This window comes from Myripristis murdjan, chromosome 9 (genome assembly GCF_902150065.1).
Source record: "Myripristis murdjan chromosome 9, fMyrMur1.1, whole genome shotgun sequence".
Classification (NCBI taxonomy): Eukaryota; Metazoa; Chordata; class Actinopteri; order Holocentriformes; family Holocentridae; genus Myripristis; species Myripristis murdjan.
This window is the reverse complement of record NC_043988.1, coordinates 16,775,655-16,799,850: the sequence shown is the minus strand read 5'-3', so window position 1 is coordinate 16,799,850 and position 24,196 is coordinate 16,775,655. Positions and strand designations below refer to the sequence as shown.

General features: G+C 40.1%; 5 protein-coding genes across 5 annotated transcripts; 2 read left to right on the top strand and 3 right to left on the bottom strand.

Moving 5' to 3' along the window:
• Positions 1–76: 76 nt before the first annotated feature.
• On the bottom strand, positions 77–1,181 carry LOC115364718 (betaine--homocysteine S-methyltransferase 1-like). The gene is made up of 3 exons (XM_030059278.1): positions 1,097–1,181; positions 527–659; positions 77–237 (listed from the first exon to the last, which is right to left on the bottom strand). The coding sequence occupies exons 1-3, from the start codon at positions 1,112–1,114 to the stop codon at positions 77–79; spliced, it is 312 nt and encodes a 103-aa protein (XP_029915138.1). The 5' UTR covers positions 1,115–1,181.
• Positions 1,182–8,211: 7,030 nt separating this feature from the next.
• cenph (centromere protein H) lies at positions 8,212–12,016 on the top strand. Its single transcript, XM_030060851.1, has 10 exons — positions 8,212–8,450; positions 9,184–9,376; positions 9,826–9,881; positions 9,962–10,007; positions 10,115–10,183; positions 10,270–10,326; positions 10,548–10,611; positions 10,728–10,779; positions 11,579–11,739; positions 11,835–12,016. Exons 2-10 carry the CDS (start codon positions 9,255–9,257, stop codon positions 11,925–11,927), a joined length of 720 nt encoding a protein of 239 aa, XP_029916711.1. The 5' UTR covers positions 8,212–8,450; positions 9,184–9,254; the 3' UTR covers positions 11,928–12,016.
• Positions 12,017–12,067: 51 nt separating this feature from the next.
• dimt1l (DIM1 dimethyladenosine transferase 1-like (S. cerevisiae)) lies at positions 12,068–16,771 on the top strand. Its single transcript, XM_030060850.1, has 12 exons — positions 12,068–12,274; positions 13,198–13,271; positions 13,444–13,530; positions 13,935–13,996; positions 14,317–14,410; positions 14,505–14,554; positions 14,649–14,772; positions 14,862–14,954; positions 15,045–15,109; positions 15,248–15,311; positions 15,510–15,616; positions 15,768–16,771. Exons 1-12 carry the CDS (start codon positions 12,217–12,219, stop codon positions 15,808–15,810), a joined length of 921 nt encoding a protein of 306 aa, XP_029916710.1. The 5' UTR covers positions 12,068–12,216; the 3' UTR covers positions 15,811–16,771.
• Positions 16,772–17,064: 293 nt separating this feature from the next.
• LOC115364715 (arrestin domain-containing protein 4-like) lies at positions 17,065–18,563 on the bottom strand. Its single transcript, XM_030059269.1, is given in 7 exon segments — positions 17,065–17,348; positions 17,459–17,477; positions 17,479–17,547; positions 17,771–17,942; positions 18,075–18,135; positions 18,307–18,317; positions 18,319–18,563. Coding segments are annotated over 7 exon segments (861 nt in total).
• A 493-nt stretch (positions 18,564–19,056) lies between these two features.
• On the bottom strand, positions 19,057–21,674 carry LOC115365718 (arrestin domain-containing protein 3-like). Its single transcript, XM_030060849.1, has 6 exons — positions 21,347–21,674; positions 21,166–21,226; positions 20,924–21,071; positions 20,729–20,825; positions 19,475–19,731; positions 19,057–19,344 (listed from the first exon to the last, which is right to left on the bottom strand). The coding sequence occupies exons 1-6, from the start codon at positions 21,606–21,608 to the stop codon at positions 19,216–19,218; spliced, it is 954 nt and encodes a 317-aa protein (XP_029916709.1). The 5' UTR covers positions 21,609–21,674; the 3' UTR covers positions 19,057–19,215.
• Between the last annotated feature and the right edge of the window lie 2,522 nt (positions 21,675–24,196).

Below are 24,196 nucleotides of genomic sequence, written 5' to 3'. Positions count from 1 at the left end.
AAATACCTCTACCGATGTTGTAGGGATGATTGGGAGGAGGGTGTCACACCGATGTGGAGATAAGTTTCATGATGTTTCATGATGACAAAACATCTCTAGTCCTTTTGACAAAAAGCATACTGACGGTGATGGTGGTGACATTGCCACTTATCTTCAGCTTGTCCTCACTGCTGTAGAAAGTGAACGTCTGCATCACATCAGCTCCGGCCCTCAGGAACTCCCTGTGCAGCTGCAGCACTGACAGAGAGAGAGGAAGAGGTGTGGCTCACAGTCACATTGTTTAAGGATTATTAAAGAGCTTTTAAGAGTTGACGCAATGATGTTGACAATAAGTGAGACAGAAATGGTACAATGAGCAGCTATTATCTTCACTGAAATAATTCCCTTATCAGACAGATCACAACATCGCTGAACTACCTTTCAATTACCTAACACATTAAATTATACCAGCGGTTTATTATACCCATGCTACAGCTGCCCTACCTCTACTATAATGTTATGGTATTGTATCTGCAGAGAGTTATACCTGCTTCAGGGTGCTCTACAGCAGCCTCAGGTGTCCAGTGTCCTGCCTTCACATAACCACGGCGCTCCAGTTGCAACACATAACCTCCATCACCTACAACCACCTCCCCAGCATTCAGCCGCTCCAAGATACCCTACACACACACACACACACACACACACACAGAAAAGCATACATATCAATGCACACACCATGATGATACCTGCATGCACAAACAGTTACATAACAGTTGTCATACCCCTCCAGGCTGCAGGAGCTCAGGTAATCAACAGGTATCTCGAGTATGAGGCAGCTCTCAGAGCATTATCACTCAACATAAGGCTTGCCAAATTCAGCTAAAAGGGTTTTAATTACTCAGTTTTCCTCTGTATTTTATAGACTTAAATATTTGCAGTGTAAGATTGAACAAGAAAAATCCACAGTAAAACATAATTTAAAGTGATTAGTCATAGTATCTTGGACAGTTTTGTCAAGCAGGACAGCTGCACGTGAGAGACAAGACCACATGCATACACAAAACCACCAAAAGAGAGCAGCATACATGAGTGTCATTCTATATCTTTGACATACCTTCTTCTTGCTATCCATCGTGGACAATTGTCTCTGCTGGTTTGCAAAAACAGGGGAGGAATTCCCACTACAGCCAATCCTCAGAAGAAGGGTTAGATGTTTTTCTCAAAAATACCAGGAAGATGCTGAGGGAAATACTGCTTTAGTTGTAGATATATTTATATACACACCATGATACTAAGTATAGCTTGATATCTGCACCACTGGGTTGGCTGACAGTTGATCGGCTGCATGTCAGTACTAATCCCTCAGTGCAATTTCTCACCCCCTACTGAGTGGACTGAACACATTTCTCTTAATCCAGCATCACTGCACTCAATGTTCAAAATATTATCAGGGCAGTTTCCTGATATTGACCTGAATTCCCTTTTGCACAATCCACATCCTGCTCATTTCAAAGCTCACAAATCCTGTTCTAGCTTGTCTGCTCCTCTGATATCTCCTTTGTTACTGGTGTAGATTTAAGAGTGGAAACAATAACAGATCAATGATTTTCATCTGGATTCACCTCTTTCGTGCACTTAAGTGTCCCGCATATGTAGAACATATTGTGCACTCTTGTTTGTTCACACTGTTTCACACTATTCACTTTTTGAGGAAGTTTTAGTTGAGATTGAGATCTAGCTTTACAAAAAAAAAAAAAAAAAAAAATTCTAATTTGTAAGTTTTGTAAATACATGTGTCCTCATGAGAAATCATCAGGGGGAATCAATTTCTGCCAAAGACTCTGCACTTGACCCATACACACACTTTTGCAGTGTGTGTATGGGTCCACATACACATTAATTTAACTCTTTTTGCAGAGTTGTTACTTGAACACTAATTTAGTGTAATTATTAACTCATTATGGAGTTAAAATTTAACACTTCATAACACCAACCACTGTTAGTTTTTCTCAACACATTCATGTCACTCAACATTCATGTCAAACTGACACTCACAGGATTGTTTAGTAACTATACAAGTGTTTCACTCATTTTAACAGTGTCAGGTGTAAAAATAGATCTTCTGAATTACTAAAAAAATTTATAAAATAAGGCTCACTAAAAATAATGAGGTCATGTATAACTGAAACACATTTATTTAAAACATGCACCACATACCAACATTTAAAAACATTTTTTGTGACAGTAGGGAACAATGTGCTCTGTCACTGTCATCAAACTGCTTGTCAAAGGTTTCAAACAGGCGAGCTGGTCGATACGAAGCAGAGAGTTTTCATTATTTTGCTCCTCTGTACAGTACGCATGAACATGTTCATCACAGTCCATGTCAGCAGTACCACCTGCGATGACAGCGTACTGTTCATGTGTTATGATATTACAGATTCTATATATATATGTATGTGTATATATATGTATATATATATATATATATATATATATATATATATATATATATGTATATATGTGTGTGTGTGTGTGTGTGTGTGTGTGTTCTTAAAATTACTCCTATTATTTAATGAGTTAATTACTACATTGAATAAAACATAGCCTAAGTCATCAACATCATGGGGAATGCATCAAACTTCTCTTAAAAATAAAATAAAATAAAATCATTTTAGGTACTGGCCTATTTTAGCTAGCTGGTTAAACTAAAATGGGCCACACACACACACACACACACACACACACACACACACACTATTACACAAAAATTAAACAGAAATTGAGGCCACAAAACAGGTTCATAGGTCTTGAGAAGTTCCCGTGAAGTCGTTTTAAGATTGCCAGAAAGTGTACGGTGATATGAATGAACCAAAGGACTGAGAGGTGAAGATGAAGGCTTCTGTGATGACAATGAAGATGAAGATGATGATGATGATAGTCTCATCTGCAAAGAATGTGACGAGACCTGACTAGATGAGAAGTTAAGACCTCACTACAGGAAGTGGTAATGCTTTTTGATGTTTTTTTTTTTGTTTTTTTTTGTCAAAGATGTTCCAATTTTTAACAGAATAACAAGCATGCATGCAGACACACACACACACACACACACACACACACACACACACACAAACACAAACACATACACAAAACAGACACAAATACACCAATGCACAGAAAACACAAATCCATACATGATCAGTGAAGTTCATTTTTAAATGCATTTTCAATGAAACATGAGTTCAACTTTTTATTGCATGACATGTATTTAGGATGTTGTTGGAGAACCAAAGACAGCAGTGACAGTCAATTGACTGTTCAAATGAAAATGATTTCAGCTGGAAACAATCTTCATATTGGCCCATTTTACCTGAACACTGTGCTGGAGCTCCAGAGGAAATTAACCTGCTGATGCTCTAACTCTCATAATTCCTAAACAATTGTATTTTTCACATTGTTAACACATAAATATTAAAGAGACCCATGCTCATTTATAAAAACATCGTTAGATCTCATGCAGAGCTTATTTGATGGTCTTACAAATCATTTACCAAAAAGTGGCCTATTTTAGCTGAGGCCACCCTAAACGTATGAAAATAAAGTTTAATATGAAGTGCTGAAGCATTTATGTTACATAACTTTACATCATCTTTTTAGGCATCAATAAATATCAGAAACTTTGATTTTCAAAATGTTCCTGTAATATTCTTACAGCGGATAATTAATCAATATAGTGAGACTTTATCACAAAATGCTTTAATGTTTTATTTTTTATCTGTGATACTACTATTACATGTTATAGTGACTTCTAGTTTTGCTGTGATACTTGAATTGTATTCTCCTGTTTATTGATGTATTGATTATTAATCGGATTCCCGCAGTTCTTTGTGATAATGAGCATTACTGTAAACTGAGCTTGTATTTTTGCGCTGCGGTGATTTTTGATTTCAGATCCATAAAAAGCTGCGACCGCTCAGCACCACGACGTTGTTCAGTCAGATAAAATAAAATAAAATAAAATGAAATAAAATGGAATAAAATAAAATAAAAATAGAACAAAATAAACATGTAAACGAATAAATGAATAAATAATATTCGAGTCATTGCTTCAGTATTTTTTTTTTTTTTTGTAAGTGACTTCTCTTTGACCCTCCTGACACCAGCCGAGTGACTACGGCCTGGAAGCGACAGCGGGATCATCATAATGGTCTTTATGACGGAACAAAAACCAAGAGGCTGAAAATCCATGACAAACACAAACTGCATCAGAGCGAGTCGGTGAGAGGTGAGCTTCACTCCAAATCTCATATTTCCTAAGGCTAATATTAATAGGCCTACTTTTAATCACACTTATGCAGTGGGCATGAATAAATAAGTGATAAGCGGTTTTGATTCCTTGTTTTAGATTTACAGACATGAAGAAAACTGAGCGAAAGAGAAGAAACAAGGTAAGACGAGACGCTGAGCAAATATTTCATCCTGACTTTTAGCGGCTGCTGCTTTGGATTTCCTTCTGATTTTTTTTTCTCGCTGAGTATTTTCGCGTTTTTGTTTCTTTCAAAAGCAGTAAATTGTCATTTCTCTCGTTACAAATCTTGTATTTTTTTTTTCCTCAGAGGAAAGAAATTCCTCAGAAGAAAGAAGCAGCATCTCTGCTGGCTTCATCCACCCAGCCATCTGAGGTGAGTAACGCCATTTCAGTTTGACAGAGTCACATATTTTGCAGTTTAGAGCAAATTATTTGTGTTTGTTCTGGAGCAGCCAGGACATTAAAGGTGCAGTTCGCAGTTTTGAGACAGAAATGCTATAATACATGTTAGTCTTTGAACTGTTGTGTTTGTTGCCTCTGTGAGGATGAAGTCAGGGAGTTGAGCTTCTGTTGGCTGCAAACTTGTAGGCATGTGAAGCCCTTTGACACTGGAAACAGTGGTAAAATCAACTTGAACTTGAACCATGTCATTTTATTGTAAGTTAAAATAATAAAATCATAATGAGGCTCTCTAAATCAAACAGAAGCTAGAAGATGCTGCTCAGTAAATGTCTGCAAACCAAACTGCATTGACAACAATAATAATAACAATAATAGATTTTATTTTCAGAGAATTCAGAGACACTCTACAAGTTACAATGATCATGAAAAGCAACTGAGTAAAAACATGTCTAACACACAACATGAAGTGCACAGTAAAAGCAGCTCTGATGAAGGATTTGAACCCTGACAGGTCGTTGCCGTCTCAGATGGGCTCGGGGAGAAGGTTCCAGAGGGAGGGGGAGGCTGTGGCACCCCACATCTGCTGCTTGGTCCTGATTGGTGGAAGAAGAACCAGACCACCATGGACCAAGACACTGCTGACCAGGACCCTGTGAACCAGGAAACAGTGGACTGGGCTACCATCGTGGAGCAGGAACTCCCAGACTGGACTGAAGTTGACCTGGCTATCCCTGACTGGGCTAAAATGCCCCACGATGAGATCAACTGGGCAACCAGACACCAGGCCGTCTCTGACGGGGCTATTATTGACCAGTCTGATGCCAACACCACAACACAGGAGGAGACCTGCCAACAAATGGAGCAGAAGATTCCTCCTCAGATCTCTGCTGACGTTGAAAAGGTTCCACAATCTGTCATTGATCATTTGTTCTCTGTACTGCATCTGATTTAAAATGTAGTGTGAAGTACAATACTGAAGCAAAAATGGACTGAAGGAAAACTAAAATTACTGACTTTTTAAAAAACTCAAAAAAGTACAAGTACACCAAAAAGCTATTCAGTTACAGTAATGTAAGTAAATGTATTTAGTTACTGGTAACACTACAACATAAGCAATCGCTTAAGCTTATTAAAATGTGCCTGGGAAATTTGGACACTGAAACAGGACACCACAGACCAGGACCCTGTGAACCAGGATACAATGGACTGGGCTACCATCATGGAGCAGGATGTCCCGGACTGGACTGAAGTTGACTTGGCTATCCCTGACTGGGCTAAAATGCCCCACGATGAGATCAACTGGGCAACCAGACACCAGGCCGTCTCTGACGGGGCTATTATTGACCAGTCTGATGCCAACACCAAAACACAGGAGGAGACCCTCAAACAAATGGAGCAGAAGATTCCTCCTCAGATCTCTGCTGACGTTGAAAAGGTTCCACAATCTGTCATTGATCATTTGTTCTCTGTAATGGATCTGATTTAAAATGTAGTGAAGTACAATACTGAAGCAAAAATGTACTTAAACAAAAACTGAGATTGCTTAATTTAAAAAATACTCACAAAAGTACACAGAAAAGCTACTCAGTTACAGTAACGTGAATAAATGTGATTTGTTTCTTCCACCGCAAAAGATGGCTTGGCTCTGGGAGGCCCTGAAAAAAATGACTGTTGAGAAGCAGCAACAGGACCTGGAGATGAAGAGCCTGAGAGCTCACAACGAGGCTCTCCAACTGGAGTCTGTCAACATCAAGAGGGAAAATGCCAGGCTGAGCACCATGGCAGACAGTACCTCCAAGTACCTTAAAGGCCTCCTGGAAGCTCAGACAGCAGAGAGCTCCATAAAGGAACACATCTGGAATGAGGAGAGGAAAGCCCTGAAGGACACAGCAGCAAAGATGGAGAGGGATCTGAGAGAGGCCCGAGAGAAACTGGAAGACAATACAAAAGTGTGGACTGAAGAAAGACAGGCTCTGACTGTGAAGCTGTCCTCTGTGGAGAGAGAGAAGAAACAGCTTGAGGAGAAGATGGAAACCCTAGCTGAGAAACTGTCCCTCCTCACAGAGACACACACTGAAGTTCGAGAGAAATGCCAGGAGATGGGAGACATGGTTTCCTCCCTCCAAGAACACCTGAGCAACAACCAGAGGAAACAGTGGGAGGAGGAATCAAAAGCCTCCGAGAGCCACCTGCTGTCCCAGATCTCTCTCCTGGAGGACAGCTGCCAGAAGAAGAGCTCTCTGCTGGACATGGAGAGGACGCTCAGACAGTCAATGGTTGCCTCCTTCACCAGCACTGTAGCGGCCCTCACAGAGGACAATGAAGGTCTCCTGAGCCAACTCAGCGAGGCCCAAAGTGCTCAGAAAGAGAGCGCGAGGAGGTGGAAGGAGTGCCAGATAGAGCTTACTGTAAAGGAGGACAGCTGGAGGAAGAGCGTCAGGAGCATGGAGGAGGACAGCAGCACAAAGGAGATCATGTGGCTGCTGAGGGAACAGGAGTGGGAGAAGGAGAGGAGCTCACTGGAAGAGCAGCTCAAAGTCCAGACCGACATGAACGCCGAGCTTCAGGTACAGTCGTCTCACTGATTATTTTGGAAGGAGAAGGACTGACGATCAAGTCTCGTTGTGTTCTTTTGGTTCTGAGTGAAAAAGAGCCACTGTGTTGTTGTGGTTCAGATAACTTATTTATAGCAGAAACTGCATTTGCTACAAATGAATGCATATATATTGTGTATATGGATTAATATTTCTGTTGTGGAAATATCTTTTTTGAGTACAGCAAGTCTTTAAGTCTTTTGAAATGTAATGCAACAAATTGACTTTGTGGTTTCAGGAGCTGAAGAGCAAAAAGAAGAAGAAGAAGAGTGTGTGGAGCCGGCTGTTCGGTGGAGGAGACCGCTGCTCGTCTGGCTGAAGCCGGACAGCAGCATCACACATACACAGTGTGACTGGACACAGCTTGTATATAGTTTGTCAATAGTTTAATAGTTTGTACATAGTTCCAATAAGAAATGAATGAATGAATCAACCAACCAATCAATCAATCAATCAATCAATCAATCAATCTATCAATAAAAAATCAACTCAACTTGTGCACTGATGCAGTTTATAACATCAAAAAATAATGAAATGTAACTAATGTGTTCAGGGTTATCTGGAGAAATTGTATATGATGTAATTCATGGATTCATGGGGGGACTTGTACTTGTACCTCTTGATGTATATGGGTGTTATGGCCTTGCCTTAATGCATGCACAAAAGCCCTCATTTTTTCAGGGTCCAGTTAAGAATATAGTAAGGTGTTTCCTGGTGCAGGATGCTGGATGTTTTGCTGACCGACTGTTCACTGGGAAATGGGAACACAGTTTGTCTCTTTCTGGTGCTAAATGGACACAAAACCTTGTCAGTTGCAGTGACTGGTGCTGATGGTGATGCGCTGACTGTAAAAGACCACCAGGTGACGTTACAGCTACAGTTCCCATACCCACATTAAACCTGAAGGGGGCGCTGCGTCGCTGACAGGGTTTTTGGCTTCTGTGGTGTCACTTCCTGGCGGGCTTTTAGACTGAAAAGCATCGATTTACGCCTATGAAAACATTGCCACGGCAGCTATTTTCACATATTGAACACTTAGAGTATTTTTTTCTCTGCATAATCAACATTTGTTAAGGCCAGACTGCTAACTACCTTCGTAACTTCAAGTAGAAGAGTATCGCTGCTGTTTGAGTTTGATTCATGGTTCACCTCAAGTAAACAAGGTAGGCGATTTGAATCATGGATCCTTTTTGTACGGCAGAATATTTTTTTTGTTTGTTTTAATCTGCTTGCTTATAAACACCGTGACCTACCGGGGGTTCATATTTTCCCCTGCAAAACCAAATGCATGCATGAATAAGATGCTAGCTGTAGGGCTGCCCCGCTTATCCCCAGTCTGAAAACAAACAAACAAACAAAAAACAACTCCTTGTGGGTTGAAAGTAACGATATTTTAGTGCCGATGCGTGTACTTGTTAACGCAGTATATGCAGATTCATGTGAAGTATTTTAAAGTACTCGCAAAATCAAACTTTTGCTAATGTTGCGCAAGACTTCCTAAACTCTCAAATGGACCTCGGTGCACTGACGTTTCTAACCTCCCAGTAGGAGAACAGCAGCCTGTGAAAACTATTTAATTTGTAGAACAGCAGCCTGTGAAAACTATTTAATTTGTAGAACAGCAGCCTGTGAAAACTATTTAATTTGTAGAACAGCAGCCTGTGAAAACTATTTAATTTGTGTCCGTGCCTTATCTCCATGACTGAGGAAATTGGATATCAGTTTGATGGATTAATTTTGTGCAGAAAGTAGCGCCACTGATCTGATGGCCTGCGCTGAGCTCTGTTGTGGTTATAACACAGCAGAGGCATCCCTGGCTCAGGCTGTAGAGACAGTGGAGATCTGTAATCCACACACTAGATGAACAACACTAATTTGGTTTGGATTAACCCCCAGCTGATCTGAAGCGGCCTGGACTGGCAGCTGTGAGACTGCCCTGTCCCACCAAGCAGCATCAGTGAGTGGAGATGGACCCGTCTGATGATGTGGGGGACCCCGGTCACACACTCAAGACCGGGGAGCTGAATAATCCCCAAGCTCATGAGGGCTGCAGTGCACAGAAGGACCCCTCACCCACAGACTTGCTGAGGTTCTCTTTCTATTTATTAATCAGTTTGTATACGAGCTGAGGGACGAACTCAAATATCAATATCTTTGACTAAATACCTCTACCGATGTTGTAGGGATGACTGTTGGCGATTTCATAAGATCATCTGTAGAATGACCAAGCATGTAGAGAGTATAGACAAATAATAAAACTGCAATAACTGCTTATGTTAAGACAATGGCATGTCTTTATTGTAATGCAGCCTTTAAAACCAGGAAAAGACATCCGTTATGCAATATCACAATGATACAATATCTGAAATCCCAGACATATCTAGTTTCATATCACGCTATTGATGAGATATCAGTGTATCTACCAGCCCTACTTGTGATCCAACGATGCCATGCATATCAATGAAACCACTGTGTTTGCCACAAGACAGTTGAATAGAAAGTTTTGAAATCTGAAATGATGTTTTTGTGTTATTTCAGAATAAAAGAGCAGATGTCCAGCCAGTGCTTTGAGATGGCAGTGCAGCTGCGTGCAGGTATGTAACTTTAAATGAATATCCCCCCGCACAGCATTTTTAACAAGGAAACAAAACCTGATTTCCGTTTCCTGTAACAGGGAAAAGCAAAAGGACCTGCAGCACAACTGAAGCCGAGAGAGAGCTGTGAGTGACAAAAACTGGCCTGTCCATGTCCTAAATTTTAAATTTAAACTTAATTTCTTATTCCCACTGTTAACATGTACTCTTTTTTTCTTTAAAAAAATGCTCAGGCCTGATTATGTCAGTGAACTGGAGGAAGTGAAGACGATTCATTTCAACAAGATAATGACACTGCACAGGTAGATATCAAACTGAAATAGTTTCCATCTCTTCACTGCGTGCTGGATCACACTGAGCTTACAGTGTTTTGCCTGGTGCCTTTCAGAATGCAGATGTGGCACGCCATCGCAGAGAAGCTGAAACAGAATGACTCAGAGTCTGTGTAAGTCAGCTCAAAGTTTATTGAAACAATTGTACGCTACATTCATCTTTTTAAAAAAACGTAATTTTTAACATAATTACTTTGTAATATAAAATAGATCATCCTTAGAGCTGGATCAGATGTCCTTACCGATTCTGAAGGCGCCATAAACACACGCAGCTCCACAGTGCTAAGACCACAGTGTAAATACTGCAGTAATAACACCAGTGTTTTTTCCCCAGCACAATGAAAGCAGTGAGTGAGCGCTGCATGGCCCTTTGTTCACGTGCAAAACACCTTCAGCAAGTAAGTTGGCTCTCTGTGCGCACACTTAAATGTTCCTCCTTACTCCACTGGTATTGCATTATTTTAAATGTTTTTTATTTGTGTTAAATAGTTTCATAACTTTGCCTTGTCAACAGGAATCACAAGATCTTGAAGACCAAATCATAGAGATACAGAAGAAGAGACTCGGTATGTCACTACCGTTTTATGGTTTATACCAAAAAATGTATTGATTTCAAGAGGTTTATTTGTCACATGCATGATTGTACATGTACAGCAGCAGTGAAATGGAATTGCAACTACTCCAGCAACTCTGCAAGTAAAATAGAAAACGGGTAACACTTTACAATAAGAGTACAACAATTAACATTAGTTAATGCCGTAATAAACATAAAGTAACAGGTAATAAACATTAAGTAACAGTTAATTAACTGTTAACTAATGTGTCTAAGAATCATGTACTAATGCTGTTCATGCTAAGGTATTAATTTATATGTTATTTAAGGGTTATTGTAGATATTATTAACATTAGTAAATGCCATAATAATCATTAAGTAACAGTTAATTAACCATTACGGCATTAACTAACGTTAACTAACGTTAATTGTTGTACTGTTATTGTAAAGTGTTATCAGAAAATGTAATGAATATATATGACTTCTATTTACAGGAGAGAAAAAAAGTTAAAAATAAACATAAAATATAAGAAGAAGAAGAAATGAATGGCATATTCACAGGATCTATATGTACATAGTAAAAATATACAGTTTTAGTGTATTGTGCCAGAGTGTATTGTGTATTGTGACTGAGTTTCAAGCAGTGTGTGCAATAGCAGTTACGGAGTATTTTATTCACGTGTTGCGTGAAATACTCTGCTTTTTGAAAACAATAGTTGTGCTGTTGGCAGTGACCTCAAAGAAACGTTCAAGGTGACTTATTATTACCATGACTCAGTGTGTCACTAATCCTTCTTTTTTCTTTTCTGCAGAGCTGAAGCGGCTCATACACGAGAAGATGAAAGAGATGGACGAGTTGAAGTGCAAAAGAGAGCACCCAGACATGGAGAAGTACAAAGCTGTCATCCAGAAAGGCCAGGCCAATCTGGAGAAATACAGAAAGATGGTCATCATGACACAGAATGTCCTACGGGTAAATCGTACAGGAATCTTACAGAGCATACAATGTTAGTTCAAGCAGTGTCTGCAAATGAATGTGGCACGCTAATGTCAAGTGTTTTTCCTCAGGGCATCCTCTTAGCCTCGAAAGTGAACTGGCTGGATGATCCCAAACTGCGAGACATTGCCATGACCCTGGAGGAACTTCCCATCTCAGACTAGAGAAGACATTTACTCATCTCAAATTTTAACTGTATATATCTGTATTATAATTTAAAAAAATAAAACCTTTGTTGTGAATTGTGTTCAAATGCAGTGTGAATGATGTCTTTCCCTTTAAATGCCACTAGAGGGCGACGCAGGGTTGATCATAAACTGTATGACATCCTGTAAGCCAGCGAAGAAGGAGGCCTGGTTGGCACGTGTGTTTAGCCAGGGAAATAATTGTGTATTTGTTTAAAAAACTTTGTGGTTGGTTCTTTTGATTTGATTTGAGCAATAGATAGTAAAAATGCCGAAGGTCAAAGCGGAGAAGAAAAGCAGGCAGCACCAAGAAGTGAAGAACCAAGGTTTGTTTCTGTAATGTGGAGTTGACCAGCTGTGCTAGCTCTAGCTTGCTAACACCACGGTCAGCAGCCTTAAGAAATGGACTTTAAACTTAAATATCCAGTATAATACGGTATTAGAGTGCACCATTATACAAAGGCCGTATTAGTGGGGCTGCTGGTGATTAAAACCTGCGCTGACGTCTGTTCATTGAGCTGACGGAGGTTTGTTTACATGGTGTTCAGGTGGAGAGGTTGCAACGCCAGACTTCATTCAAAAAACAACAACAAAATGATGGGACTTGTCTTATCAGTAAATACACACCTCATAGATAATGACTTAAAATCTTTTACACAACATTGGGCTCTTCTGGTAAATTCGGCATAACATACTAGCGGTCTACAATCAAATTTAGCATGTCAACTAGTTTGATGTGATGATAAAACCCTCAGTTACAGGCCAACCAGTTCTTATTGTTGTATCAGGTGCTGATTTGTGTTTTGACAGTATACCCAATTGAAGAGCTTTAATGAATTGTGAAAGCTTTTCAAATTACATGTATAAATCATCGGCGACAAACAGAGCAATAATATAATGGAGTTTGTTTAGATGAGTACAGTGGGTTTTTCAGAGCTCCAGGATGGTGTTTTAAAAGGATCCCCAGACGCAATGTGTAGTTTCGTTTCCTGTTTGTTTTGCTGCACAATGGAAAAATGTCTGAGATCATGTTTTGATCAGGGGTTCACCCACAGTCCACGGTCACTACTTCTGAGAAAAGTCACTGGTACAAATCCATTCTGTAATTTGGTCTAAAGGTGATTTAGGCTATGCATGCGGCTGAAAATAGTATGGAACCCCTAATATAGGAAGCCTAACAAGATGATCTAACCAAGAATAGTTTCATTCCTCAAAATTATTCAACTGTGTGTGTGTGTGTGGGTGGCAGGTATCATGTTCAACACTGGCATTGGTCAGCACATCTTGAAGAATCCCTTGGTTGTCAATGGCATCATTGAAAAGGTAGGCTGAGCAGCCCTCCCTGTGCTCTGATGTCAGTGTCCTGCTCAGTTTTTGATGCAGGCACTTTTTGAAGAGAATGATTGCCTGCAGACATTCATAATGGTACATGTGTTGACGAGTGTATTCCGAAATCCTGATAGTGTCTGAGCTGAAATGTGTGGTGTGTTTGCAGGCTGCTTTGAGGCCGACCGATGTGGTTCTGGAGGTGGGCCCTGGCACAGGTAACATGACCGTGAAACTTCTGGAGAAAGCCAAGACGGTGAGAGCATTGGGCTGGTGACAATGTAGGACATGATGTTTCATTGTCATAACAGACTGATAAAGTGCAGCATGTTTCAATTCAGTCCAACATTATAGTCTAAATTTGACATGCAAAAGGTAGAAATTTTGGCTTGCATGTGCAAAAATCTGCTATTAGAAATGCAAGATCAAAAATGGTGTCATTGTGCCTCTCTTGCAGTTCTAACTGTAACTGTAAGAGTTAGGTATGTGTTCTGTGTCCGAGTAGTTATGTCACCTATGAAATAAATGACTTGGATCACATTCAAGCTCTTTTGTTATTTGCAGACAGTCACCATATATGCATTTCTTGTGCTGATCACAGCAGCGATACAAGAAATAATTTTGAGAGCACTTTTCTAACAGTGCTTGTTATGTTATTAGGTGGTGGCCTGCGAGCTGGATTGCAGATTGGTAGCTGAACTTCAGAAAAGAGTACAGTGCACGTGAGTAACATCCTGGTTTTATTAAAGCTGTGGCATTGTGCCAGTGTAAGATATTGAAGCAGGGCATGAGTAGCATTAAGGTGGAAGAGGTGAACATCTGATGAGATGGCTACAAAGGCAGGACAGTGTCAACAATAAACACTCTGCCCTTTCAACATCTGCATTAACATTTATGTGCTACAACAGCTATACTACTCCCCAGGCCTCTGACTGCAAATAAGGTACATAAGAAAAAACTTGACTAAAACTGTGGAGATGTTTTAGTCAGTTTCTTTGATGTGTTGTGAGTTAAAAAGCATTTTTTTTTTGTCTTCCAACAGACCCATGCAGAGCAAACTCCAGATACTAGTCGGAGATGTGCTAAAAACAGATCTACCTTTCTTTGACGTCTGCGTGGCTAACTTGCCCTATCAGGTAAAGACAGCTCTCCAGAACACAGCACATGGTGACGAAGTTCACTGAACGTATAGTAAACACAACTCAAACTAAACTTGTCTTTGCTGTGTAGATTTCATCACCATTTGTCTTCAAGCTGCTGCTGCACAGACCTTTCTTCCGGTAAGAAATACACAGAGCAGTTTGAGCAAAGCTTCTCTTTTCCCCTCTCTGTTGTGTTTGCCCTTGCATCGTTTTGTGTTTTCCTTTGCTCCAGGTGTGCCGTGTTGATGTTCCAGAGGGAGTTCGCCATGCGTTTGGTCGCCAAACCTGGAGACAAGCTCTACTGCAGACTGTCCATCAACACGCAGCTGCTGGCCCGTGTAGACCATCTTATGAAGGTTGGTGTGTGTTGTCTGTTGCCTACCACACAGCAGGAAACCATGCGTGTATTGCACGTGTCAATAAATCTCTTTCTCTTTGCTCTCAGGTGGGGAAGAATAATTTCCGTCCTCCTCCTAAAGTGGAGTCAAGCGTCGTCAGGATAGAACCGAAAAACCCTCCTCCTCCAATCAACTTCCAGGTGAGGTTTGATTCCTTGAATGGTAGCCGATATACCCATTTGCAGGAGAATGACAGTTGGCTTGTTTCTTTTTTCTATTTCTTCCAACAGGAGTGGGATGGTCTGGTCAGAATTGCCTTTGTGAGGAAAAACAAAACGCTGAATGCAGCTTTCAAGTAAGTAGCTGTCTGTCATCGTCACCGTAATCCAAGTCGACCCCACTGATCTGTAATAACATTGTAGATCAGTGGTCAGCCCTCAGCAATCATGAGTGTGGGGAAAAAAGGGAAATAACCCTGTTCTTGAATTTCCAGGTCTGCTGCGGTGGAGCAGCTGTTGGAAAAGAACTACAGAATTCACTGCTCTCTGCACAGTGTGGTGAGTCAACATCCTGTTGTTATAGAAACTTTATCTGTCACTTAGGACTTTTGCTTCAATTGTTTTTTCTCACTCTGACAAACCACTTTGTACATAAGAAGTGATTTTGAAACTGCAACCTGCAAGTTTCAGAATCATGCATTGTTTTTTACAAGGCCTCACTGGATGGTTTGTGACATTTTATGGTGTGTCTAACAGGAAATGCCCGCAGACTTCAGCATCACCAAGAAGATCGAGAGTGTCCTGCAGGATGCGGGGTTCAGTGAGAAGAGAGCCAGGTCCATGGATATTGATGACTTCATGGTGTAAGTGTCAAAGACTACGAGCTGTTAATGATCTTTTATAACGTCTCCCACCCTTGTTATCCCAACACTTACATTTCCCACTCCATACTTGGTCAGGAAACAAGTACCACAGTTTGTTCTGTGTTTAATCTGAGCCTTTCTTCTTCCACAGACTACTGCATGCATTCAACTCTGCTGGGATCCATTTCTCTTAAATGGCTGATGGAGCCTGATTGGACAGCTTACTGACTCCTGACAACAGGAGGAGTCCCTATTGGTCAAATCAGTGGGAAGTAATAAGCTGTCTTCCTTCTTCCTCTTGTGGACTCATTTCTTGGTGCCTTGTTTGTAAAACATAAATCTGCAATGTTGAATTCTTTGCAGAAATGTACAAACTACAGTATTTAAGGAGGGGTAATACATCTAATGAGCTCATATTGAGATCATTTTAAAGCTGTTTTCACTCAGATGAGAATGATGACAACATAGAATTAACCACCATAACAGTAAATTGAAGATGGGTGTAAATTCATTGAGAGAACATATTTGGTTTAACTGTAACTTGGTTGAGCCCACATTACAATCTTAATGAATGTAACTTAGTGTGCATTATTTCTATGTCCCATTTTACTCTCTGAATAACAGTGTGCCCTCATATTGCATCAGTAGGAATAAATATTTTCAACCAATAAAATCTTATCCAAGTGTTTAAACGTCCCATCCCTCCACCTACCCCTTCAGATAAAACTCTGTCACTGATATCCTATTGGATTATACTTTTGAATCATCCCTCCCCAAATTATCCCACCATAACTCCCTGTTACAGTCAGAAATCCTTAAAATCATGGGGTTTTTTTAGATTCAGTGAAGCTGGCCATTCTGCCACGTGTCTTGCAAGTCATCAGAGGTCGTCACTTTGGACAGGGAAAACATAAGCTGTGTGAAACCTGTTGTCAAAGGATTATCAGGGGTTGTGAGACCTCATGTCATTGAAAATATCTGGGATGAATGAGATTTATATCGCTTACAATCTGTAAGTGTATCACACCACGTTTTCCTGCAAAATGTAAATACATGTAATAAAGGTAATGAAGATGTGTGCAGTCTATCTTCAAAATAACTGTCTTACTCAGTAAGCAAATGGACATTAAAAAGCCACATGCCTTTTTCTTTCCACGTCAGTGGTTTTCTTTAACAGCTCTTCTTTTCCTGTCCTAACATCTTCAGATCTTGTCACCAGATGGTATTTCAGACTAAACTTATGTGCCGCCTTACCCAAACCAAAGCTGTTTTCAGTAAATAAATCAACCTCAAATCACAATGACATGACACAAGTATTTTCATTTTAATTAATGAAAAACTAATTCTCATTCCTTTACCAAAGATGCAGATGTATCATTTTCATTGTGTTAAACAATATTTGAAGAGAATATCTAACAACAGAGGCTGGCGTGAAGTCAAGTGACCCATTACATTTGTCTGCATGTCAAAACTACCTTCTGTCTGTACTCTAGCTTCATCTTGGAGCAGTTGAAGAAGGTAGGAGGGAGATGTGAGGGCACAGTCAGCACTGTGCTTACAGTCCGACTGGTGGCAGCTGAAACAGACTCTCCTGTCCCAAGCAAGATGGCATTTGTGTGCACTATCCTCTGTGACTGAGCAACGAAGGTCTGCTTTTCACAGAGGAAGAATTTAGGGGTTACTGTTTGTGCTGAGTTGTTGAGTACTTCTGCACTAACTTCCATTGTTTCACCTGTAATAACAAGAAAGGGGAGAGCAAAAAAGCAATTTTCATATTTTAGCTTAGCCATTTGTATTTCATTCATCAAAAGATGCCAAATAGTATCATCTTCATTCATTTACCTTGCTTAAGTCCCATTTTTTTCTGAGCTAACATTCATAGTGACTTTTCCAGAGCCATAGAATGAAATCCTGGTCCCATATTGTGGCTCCTGGCAGGTACAGAGTACAGCTGTCAAGGAGTCAAATCTCTCAGCGTCAGTTCAAGCTAGAATGAATTCCACAGCTGACACAAGAGTGTTTGATAATTATCATAAAATGTGAAGGTCTATGAAGAAACCATTACACACTGAACTGGCACACCATTGGTAATGAAGTCTTTTTAGTGGCCTAAGTAAAGAGGAAAAGGCCAAGTTTGGCAAGGTCAGTTCAAACCTTCAGTCCAATGATGATCATCTCTGACTTGGAGACAAAGGGGAACTCTGACTTGGTTAGAAAAGGAAACTCGGTCTTGGCTTTGTGCACTTGCCAAATTGACTGGGTCAGCTTTGCCCGCAAACTATATATAATCTTGCCCCATTTCCCCTTGTAAGATGAAGGCATATCTCTGTGAAAAAAAAATAATACAATTGAATAGAAGAGGGCATTTTATTTCACCAGTGTAAGGATGTTCAAACATTTATATAACAAAAAAAAAAAAAAAAAAAATCAAATATATCAGATAGGGATGAAAACACACCTATTTGGAATCTCAAATGTGAACGAATACATATTTTTCCCAGGGCCGATGATCATAGAACCTAATGAAAAGATTGATTTATGTGTTAGTAGTACATCCATCAACATTGCATCTTGCCTAGATGGTGACACTTCTTACAAAATATAACATATTTAATAGCTTTGGAAAAAATGCCAGACTAACATTTTTGAGATATATTTCTTGGCACAAAAAAAAAACTGTCTATACAAACCATTTCCTTTTTTTATCCTGAAGAATAATATCCTCAAAATAAAAGTATGTCTTCTTGTCACTGTGCACCAATGAGGTTCCCTGATCCTGTTCAGGCCACATCACCTCAGCTTTACCTTTGGCTTTGACCAAAAAACACTGCACTTTGGTTTCCTTGTCAGTCACTACCGTGACTCTCCCAGAGAGGGTGTCCCCCGGAGAGAGGGTGCCACGTTCATTCACCTTGATGTACTCCAGGAGGAGCTGCTTCACAGTCATTATGTTAAGCTCTGTCACGGGTTGAGTCATCGATGAGTTGCAGTGCCACAGATAATCTTTTACAGAGGTTGTCTGCTCATAGCAAGGGGACAGACCTCAAACTGTGCCGATAAAAATCCTTTGTATTCAGGGGTATTACTTGTAACAGGCAACCTGAGCCAGCAGTGATGCAAGCTAATGTGACTGACATGATGACCCCTAAGGATACACTACGACAATAACATATAACATGGAAGGCTGTGCAGTATTTGTTCAAATTTATTGTTATTTCAAACTAAAATCCTGTTGACATTAAGGCACATAATACATAATGAACATGCATTACCAGTGTAAATGTATTTTGCCTATGGACGTAAATGTATTTCATAAACATGACAGTGGACATTGCCACTTATTGTTTGTTGTCATATTTGATGTCAGGTGCAACACCGCAAAACAAAAATCAAGGTACAAATACAAGTAGAATCATTGCATTCAAGTAACATATGCTATACAGCAAATGTGAAAAAAGTTTACATCATCAAAATCCCTCATAAAAATTGTATTTACATTAGTGCTCTGTATGAGGGGGTTGAACATATTTGCTTCTGGATGTATTTATACAGTCAGGCCAGTATTACTTGGTAAGGGATCTGATGCAAACAGGCCTCTATCACCAAGCAGTCAGAGACTTGCTGCCGTATGCCTCCTGCTCTTCTGAAACAGATCCAGTTCTGTGTGGAAGAATTACAATAGGAAGTTTGACCTCTGGATCTTTGGTCATGGAAACATCAAGCACAACCTGCATGGAGACAAAAAAGAGGAAATGTTCATAAAATCTGAAGTATTCCAGTTGAATGCCTACAGACAGACCAACTCAGACTCAGCATGTCACGTCCCAAAAGCTAATTGTTGGCCGTAGTGCACTTTACCTTCAGCCTGTACTCCAGCTTGATGATGGAGCAGTTCAAGATGGAGGGAGGCAGCTCTCTGGGGATGCTGATCACCTTGGTCACAGTCTGTTTGCTAGAGGACGCCAGAGGCTCAATCTTCTGCTTCAGGATGTCATTTGTGTTAACTCTCCTACGACCCCGGGCAAAGAAACTTTTCTTTTCATACAGTACGAACTTTGGTGTCACTGAGTGAGTTGAGCGGTTGCTGATTTCAGTTGTGACTTTCAGTGCGTCACCTGTAAGATGGGGAAAAGAAACACGGTTACTGTCTGATCCTAGAGTCAACAGAACTTCAGTCAGTCCTTTAGCAGTGTTAATGTTGCCACTAGAAGGCTCTGCTATCTTATTTCTGAAGAAAAAAAAAGTAAGTCAGTGAGTGACATACCATAACTGCACCAGTGGTCCAGATAACAAAGGAAATGTGGTAAAATTTTACCAAATGCAATTCAGCAAATAAACAAGGGAACTTCAATGAATATTTAAATGAACATCTGCATCTTTTAGGTCATCAAAAAGGTGAATTTCCAAATCAATTCAGTAATGACACATCCCTAAATCATTTACAGCCTCTGCAATAGCATGATGTAAAGCAGGGGTGTCACACTGGTGCCATTGAGGGCCACTGATCAGTGAAATCACCTGGTGGATTTTTTGGCTGGAATGAAAACCTGCAGCCTCTTGGCCCTCCATGGCACATAGTTTTACACGTGATGTAAAGTTAAAAAATAAATAACAGTAAAATTACATTTTGCTGCCATAAACATAATTCAGTTCCACTTTGCCAGTGGGAGGGAGGTTTTTACAAAGAGTTGGTGTGAACGTACAGTCTGTGGCCTTGGACTCAAAGAAGACTGAACAAAGTGCGGTCTACCCAGGTACAATCCCCGGTATTCTCTGAGTTCCACGTTAAAGGCATGCAGAGGATCAGCTACACACAGGCCCAGTTACATGTAGTCAAATGGGTCATGTGCTTGTGCAGCAGTGATAGGTGAGAGTGGAGTCAAATGTCTCTTATCAGGGAGAGCTGACAAACCTTTGGCCATCACAGGTAAGACATATGGTAACAACAGCTATTCCTTCACTGACAAGGCATGCGAGAGAGGAAGGGGCCCTCATTTAACCAACCATAGCTCTCCAAATTAAACTGGAGAAACTTTGTTTAAGCTACCACAACACTTTGGGTACAGGTTCATTTAGTGGACAAAAGAGAAATGAGCTCCACCAGACTCTTACCTTGCTGGTACCCCATCCGCTCCGTGTGAACCTCCATTGAGATGTTTCCAGAACCAAAGAACGTGACCGATCTATCCTTGCACCCATATTGAGGTTCCTAAAAGAAAAACTACCCACTTTAAGGGTGGTCAAGCAGTGTGTGCTAAGACAATCCTGTTATTGCATGGTTTTGATATAAAGTATTTAGTTTCCTACCATAAGTCCAGGCATGCCCATGTCTGCTTTGGACACAAAGGTGAAGCTGGTTTTAGCTTTTACTGGCACCCTCATTGACTGATGCAGCTCTGCCTTCAGGCGATGGACGATTTTTCCTGTGCTGGCTTTGAATGATGATGGTATTTTTCTATGAAGAATAGCAATCCAAAATTTATATTAAATGACAAGCAAGTAAAACAAATCAGAGTGGAAATGTAAAAAGCACAGTGAATAATAGTCACCCATCAGGAATCTTGAAAGTAAAAGGAAATACATGTCTTCCTTGACCAATGACTCCAGAGCCTGAAAAGAGGTTTTGTTTACGTCATTACTATAAATATCCTCTCCACAAAGAATCAGTTAAGAATGTCTTATTATCCAAAAGTCTATTGTATAATTGACAGGGTTAATAAAACATGTTACTGTCTTGTCTTCCCTCTCTCAAGATGTGGTGCTTGATTTCATAGTACTTCTCATCGGCCCAAAGCATAACACGCCTCTCTTGATTCCGATGATGTTCAGTCCAGCAAGTCTTAGCTTTTGCCTTGGCAATGAAAATCAGCGATTTGATGTGAATTTCCTTTGAAACCTCCACAATGATTCTCCCGGCAATGGTATCTCCATTTGTGAAGGTGTTTCTGCTGTTGATAGCGTCATATTCGATTGAGAAGTTTTTGATGGTCATTTCCCTCAGAGAAATATGCTGTTCAAAAAGGACATCTCTTGTCAAAACTATGATGATACTCTGCTAGAGTAGCAAACTCCCAACTGCTCTTAAATGGTAGAGCTCATCCACATATATCTAACATATAAAAGTAAATTTTGTTTAACCAGTTTGGTCAGCAGCATACTGCTCACGCCTGCAGCCACACATGAGAGGCTGTGTAAGAAAAAAAAAAAAAATCTGCTTCTTTTATGGGCCTAACTGACACACATACAGAGTCTATAATAAACATAAAATCTACAACAGCCCAATCACATTTTGTTCTACATTTGAAAGTATTTTGTGCCATGTCAAAACATTAAACCTGGTGACAGCATCAGCCATCCTGAGGTATGGCAGTGGTCGTATGCTGTTATGTGGCAGGTACTGGCCATCCATATGGGATGGGAAGATGAATGGCTATGAACAAATACTGGACAAAAACATGTGACCTTCTGCTACAAAGCTCAAATTAGGGAAGTTTGTCTTTCAACTGGACAGTGGTCCAAAATACACTGTAAAAACAACACTCAAGTGGCTTAAAGAGCAACCAAACCCCAGACACAAATCTGTGAAGCCTGACATCAAATAGTGAAAAGTAGTGTGCTGAGACTGTGGTGCCAGGTGAAAACTACACTTGGTGACATCACCTGACCTCCATGAGTTAGTTTATTACCATCACATGTTCAGTGCTCTCTGTATGACATAATTTTCCTAGAAGCCATGGCGAGGTAATGGAAAGATATGTGAACTATTTTTTCTGTTGTCATGTGACATATGTTGAAATGTTGATTTAGATAAGAATCATAGTTTCCTAGCAGCACAGGAAGTCCATGTCTGCTGCCAGAGACCAGATACTATCTTCAATGGCAACTTCCACACAGCAGTGGAAAGTCACCCAATTCTGATTTTTTTTTTTTTTTTTAACAGATTTGATCTTTTTGTCTTGACTGTTGATATTCATCTTTGTATGGCTGCATTTAGACAGCCAGTAGTGTCCTAAATCTGATTTACCATCAGATGTGACACAGATATGATTTTTTTTAATGCCAGCATGAACAACAAAAATAACACTGAATCTGGGATTTTCATTTGTGATTTGGTCCACTTTTATATGTGGTCTTAAATCAGATATGTATCTGAGTCCTGGTGATGTGACAGCTGTGTGAAGGTTCAGATCAGAATTCATGTATTTTTTTTTCCCTTCTGAGCATGCTCACATGACTGTCAGAGTGCCATTATTCATTGTTTGTCAGCAGTGTTGGACAAAACAAACAGCTCAAAAAAAAAAAAAAAATCGTCAGCTGTCCACTGCGATACCTTGAAGCCATCTCCAGCTCACAGTGCCTCTGCAGAGCCAGGAAGAGCATTAGGGACCATTCTCACCCTGGACAACAGCTGTTCAACCTGCTGCCCTGTGGTATGCGCTACAGGTGCCTGACCAACAGGCTTAAGAACGGTTTCCTTTCCTGGGCTATCAGAACTCTGAACTCCAACACTCAACACATACACTGTAGAGAAATGTCATCATCTGCAGAGCCACTTATCACTTTGTTGTAACTCTCTAAGACTTAAGTATGGGTTTTGCCTCAGAGTATTTAAGTAGTTAATCCAACTCTGAACTGCCAGCAAGGTGATGAATTGTTGATGCTTTGACAGCTCAGAAGCTTGACCTTTTAGTGAGCCATTTATACATTGTGCTGTAATTTCCTACACCCTATATTCTAAAACCCCACAGGGATGTTACTGGAGGACCTTTATAAAAAAAAAAAAAAAAAAAAAAAAAAAAAAATCACTTTGGGAGTAATAAATGAGTAGTTAAGTATATTTTGCATTTATGCAGTCATGCCAAAATGAGGGTGAGCACTTCCCTATTGGTCCAATCAGTGGAAAGTGATTAGCTGTTTTCCTTCTTCCTCTGGTGGAATCATTTCATTTTGTACCTTGTTTGTAAGAATTAAACCTGCAATGTTGAATTCTTTGCAGAAATGTACAAACTACAGTATTTAAAGAGGAGTAATACATCTAATGAGCTCATATTGAGATCATCTTAAAGCTGTTTTCACTCAGATGAGAACGATGACAGCATAGAATTAACCACCATAACAGTAAATTGAAGATGGGTGTAAATTCATTTAGAACACATATTCAGTGTAACTGCAACTTGGTTGAGCTCACATTACAGTCTTAGTAAATGTAACTTGGTGTGCATTATTTCTGTCCCATTTTAGTCCCAGAATAAGTGTGCCCTCATATTGCATCAGTAGGAATACATATTTTCAACCAATAAAATCTTATCAAAGTGTTTCGTAGTCCCATCACTCCGCCTACCCCTTCAAATAAAACTCTGTAACTGATATCCTATTGGTTTACACTTTCGAATCATCCCTCCCAAAGTATGTCCGAGTAGAACTGGTAGGTGCATCACACCACCTTTTCCTGCAGAATAGAAATATGTGTAATAAAGGTAGTGAAAGTTGAATGTGTTCAGTCTATCTTCAAAATAAGTGTGTTACTTGACAAGAAAATGGACATTAAAAAGCCACGTCTTTTACTTTCCTGGTCAGTTT

Bases quoted from the DNA above. Each gene is read 5' to 3' on its own strand.
- cenph (XM_030060851.1), top strand. From the start codon at position 9,255: ATGGACCCGTCTGATGATGTGGGGGACCCCGGTCACACACTCAAGACC. The intron at 9,377-9,825 runs GTTCTCTTTCTA...GTGTTATTTCAG, and splicing joins TCACCCACAGACTTGCTGAG to AATAAAAGAGCAGATGTCCA. The intron at 10,327-10,547 runs GTAAGTCAGCTC...TTTTTTCCCCAG, and splicing joins CAGAATGACTCAGAGTCTGT to CACAATGAAAGCAGTGAGTG.
- dimt1l (XM_030060850.1), top strand. From the start codon at position 12,217: ATGCCGAAGGTCAAAGCGGAGAAGAAAAGCAGGCAGCACCAAGAAGTG. The intron at 14,955-15,044 runs GTGAGGTTTGAT...TTCTTCCAACAG, and splicing joins CTCCTCCAATCAACTTCCAG to GAGTGGGATGGTCTGGTCAG. The intron at 15,312-15,509 runs GTGAGTCAACAT...TGTGTCTAACAG, and splicing joins ACTGCTCTCTGCACAGTGTG to GAAATGCCCGCAGACTTCAG.
- LOC115365718 (XM_030060849.1), bottom strand. From the start codon at position 21,608: ATGACCATCAAAAACTTCTCAATCGAATATGACGCTATCAACAGCAGA. The intron at 21,227-21,346 runs GTAACATGTTTT...ACCTCTTTTCAG, and splicing joins GAGAGAGGGAAGACAAGACA to GCTCTGGAGTCATTGGTCAA. The intron at 21,072-21,165 runs GTGACTATTATT...TATTCTTCATAG, and splicing joins ACTTTCAAGATTCCTGATGG to AAAAATACCATCATCATTCA.
- LOC115364718 (XM_030059278.1), bottom strand. The intron at 238-526 runs GTATAACTCTCT...TCTCTCTGTCAG, and splicing joins TGTAGAGCACCCTGAAGCAG to TGCTGCAGCTGCACAGGGAG.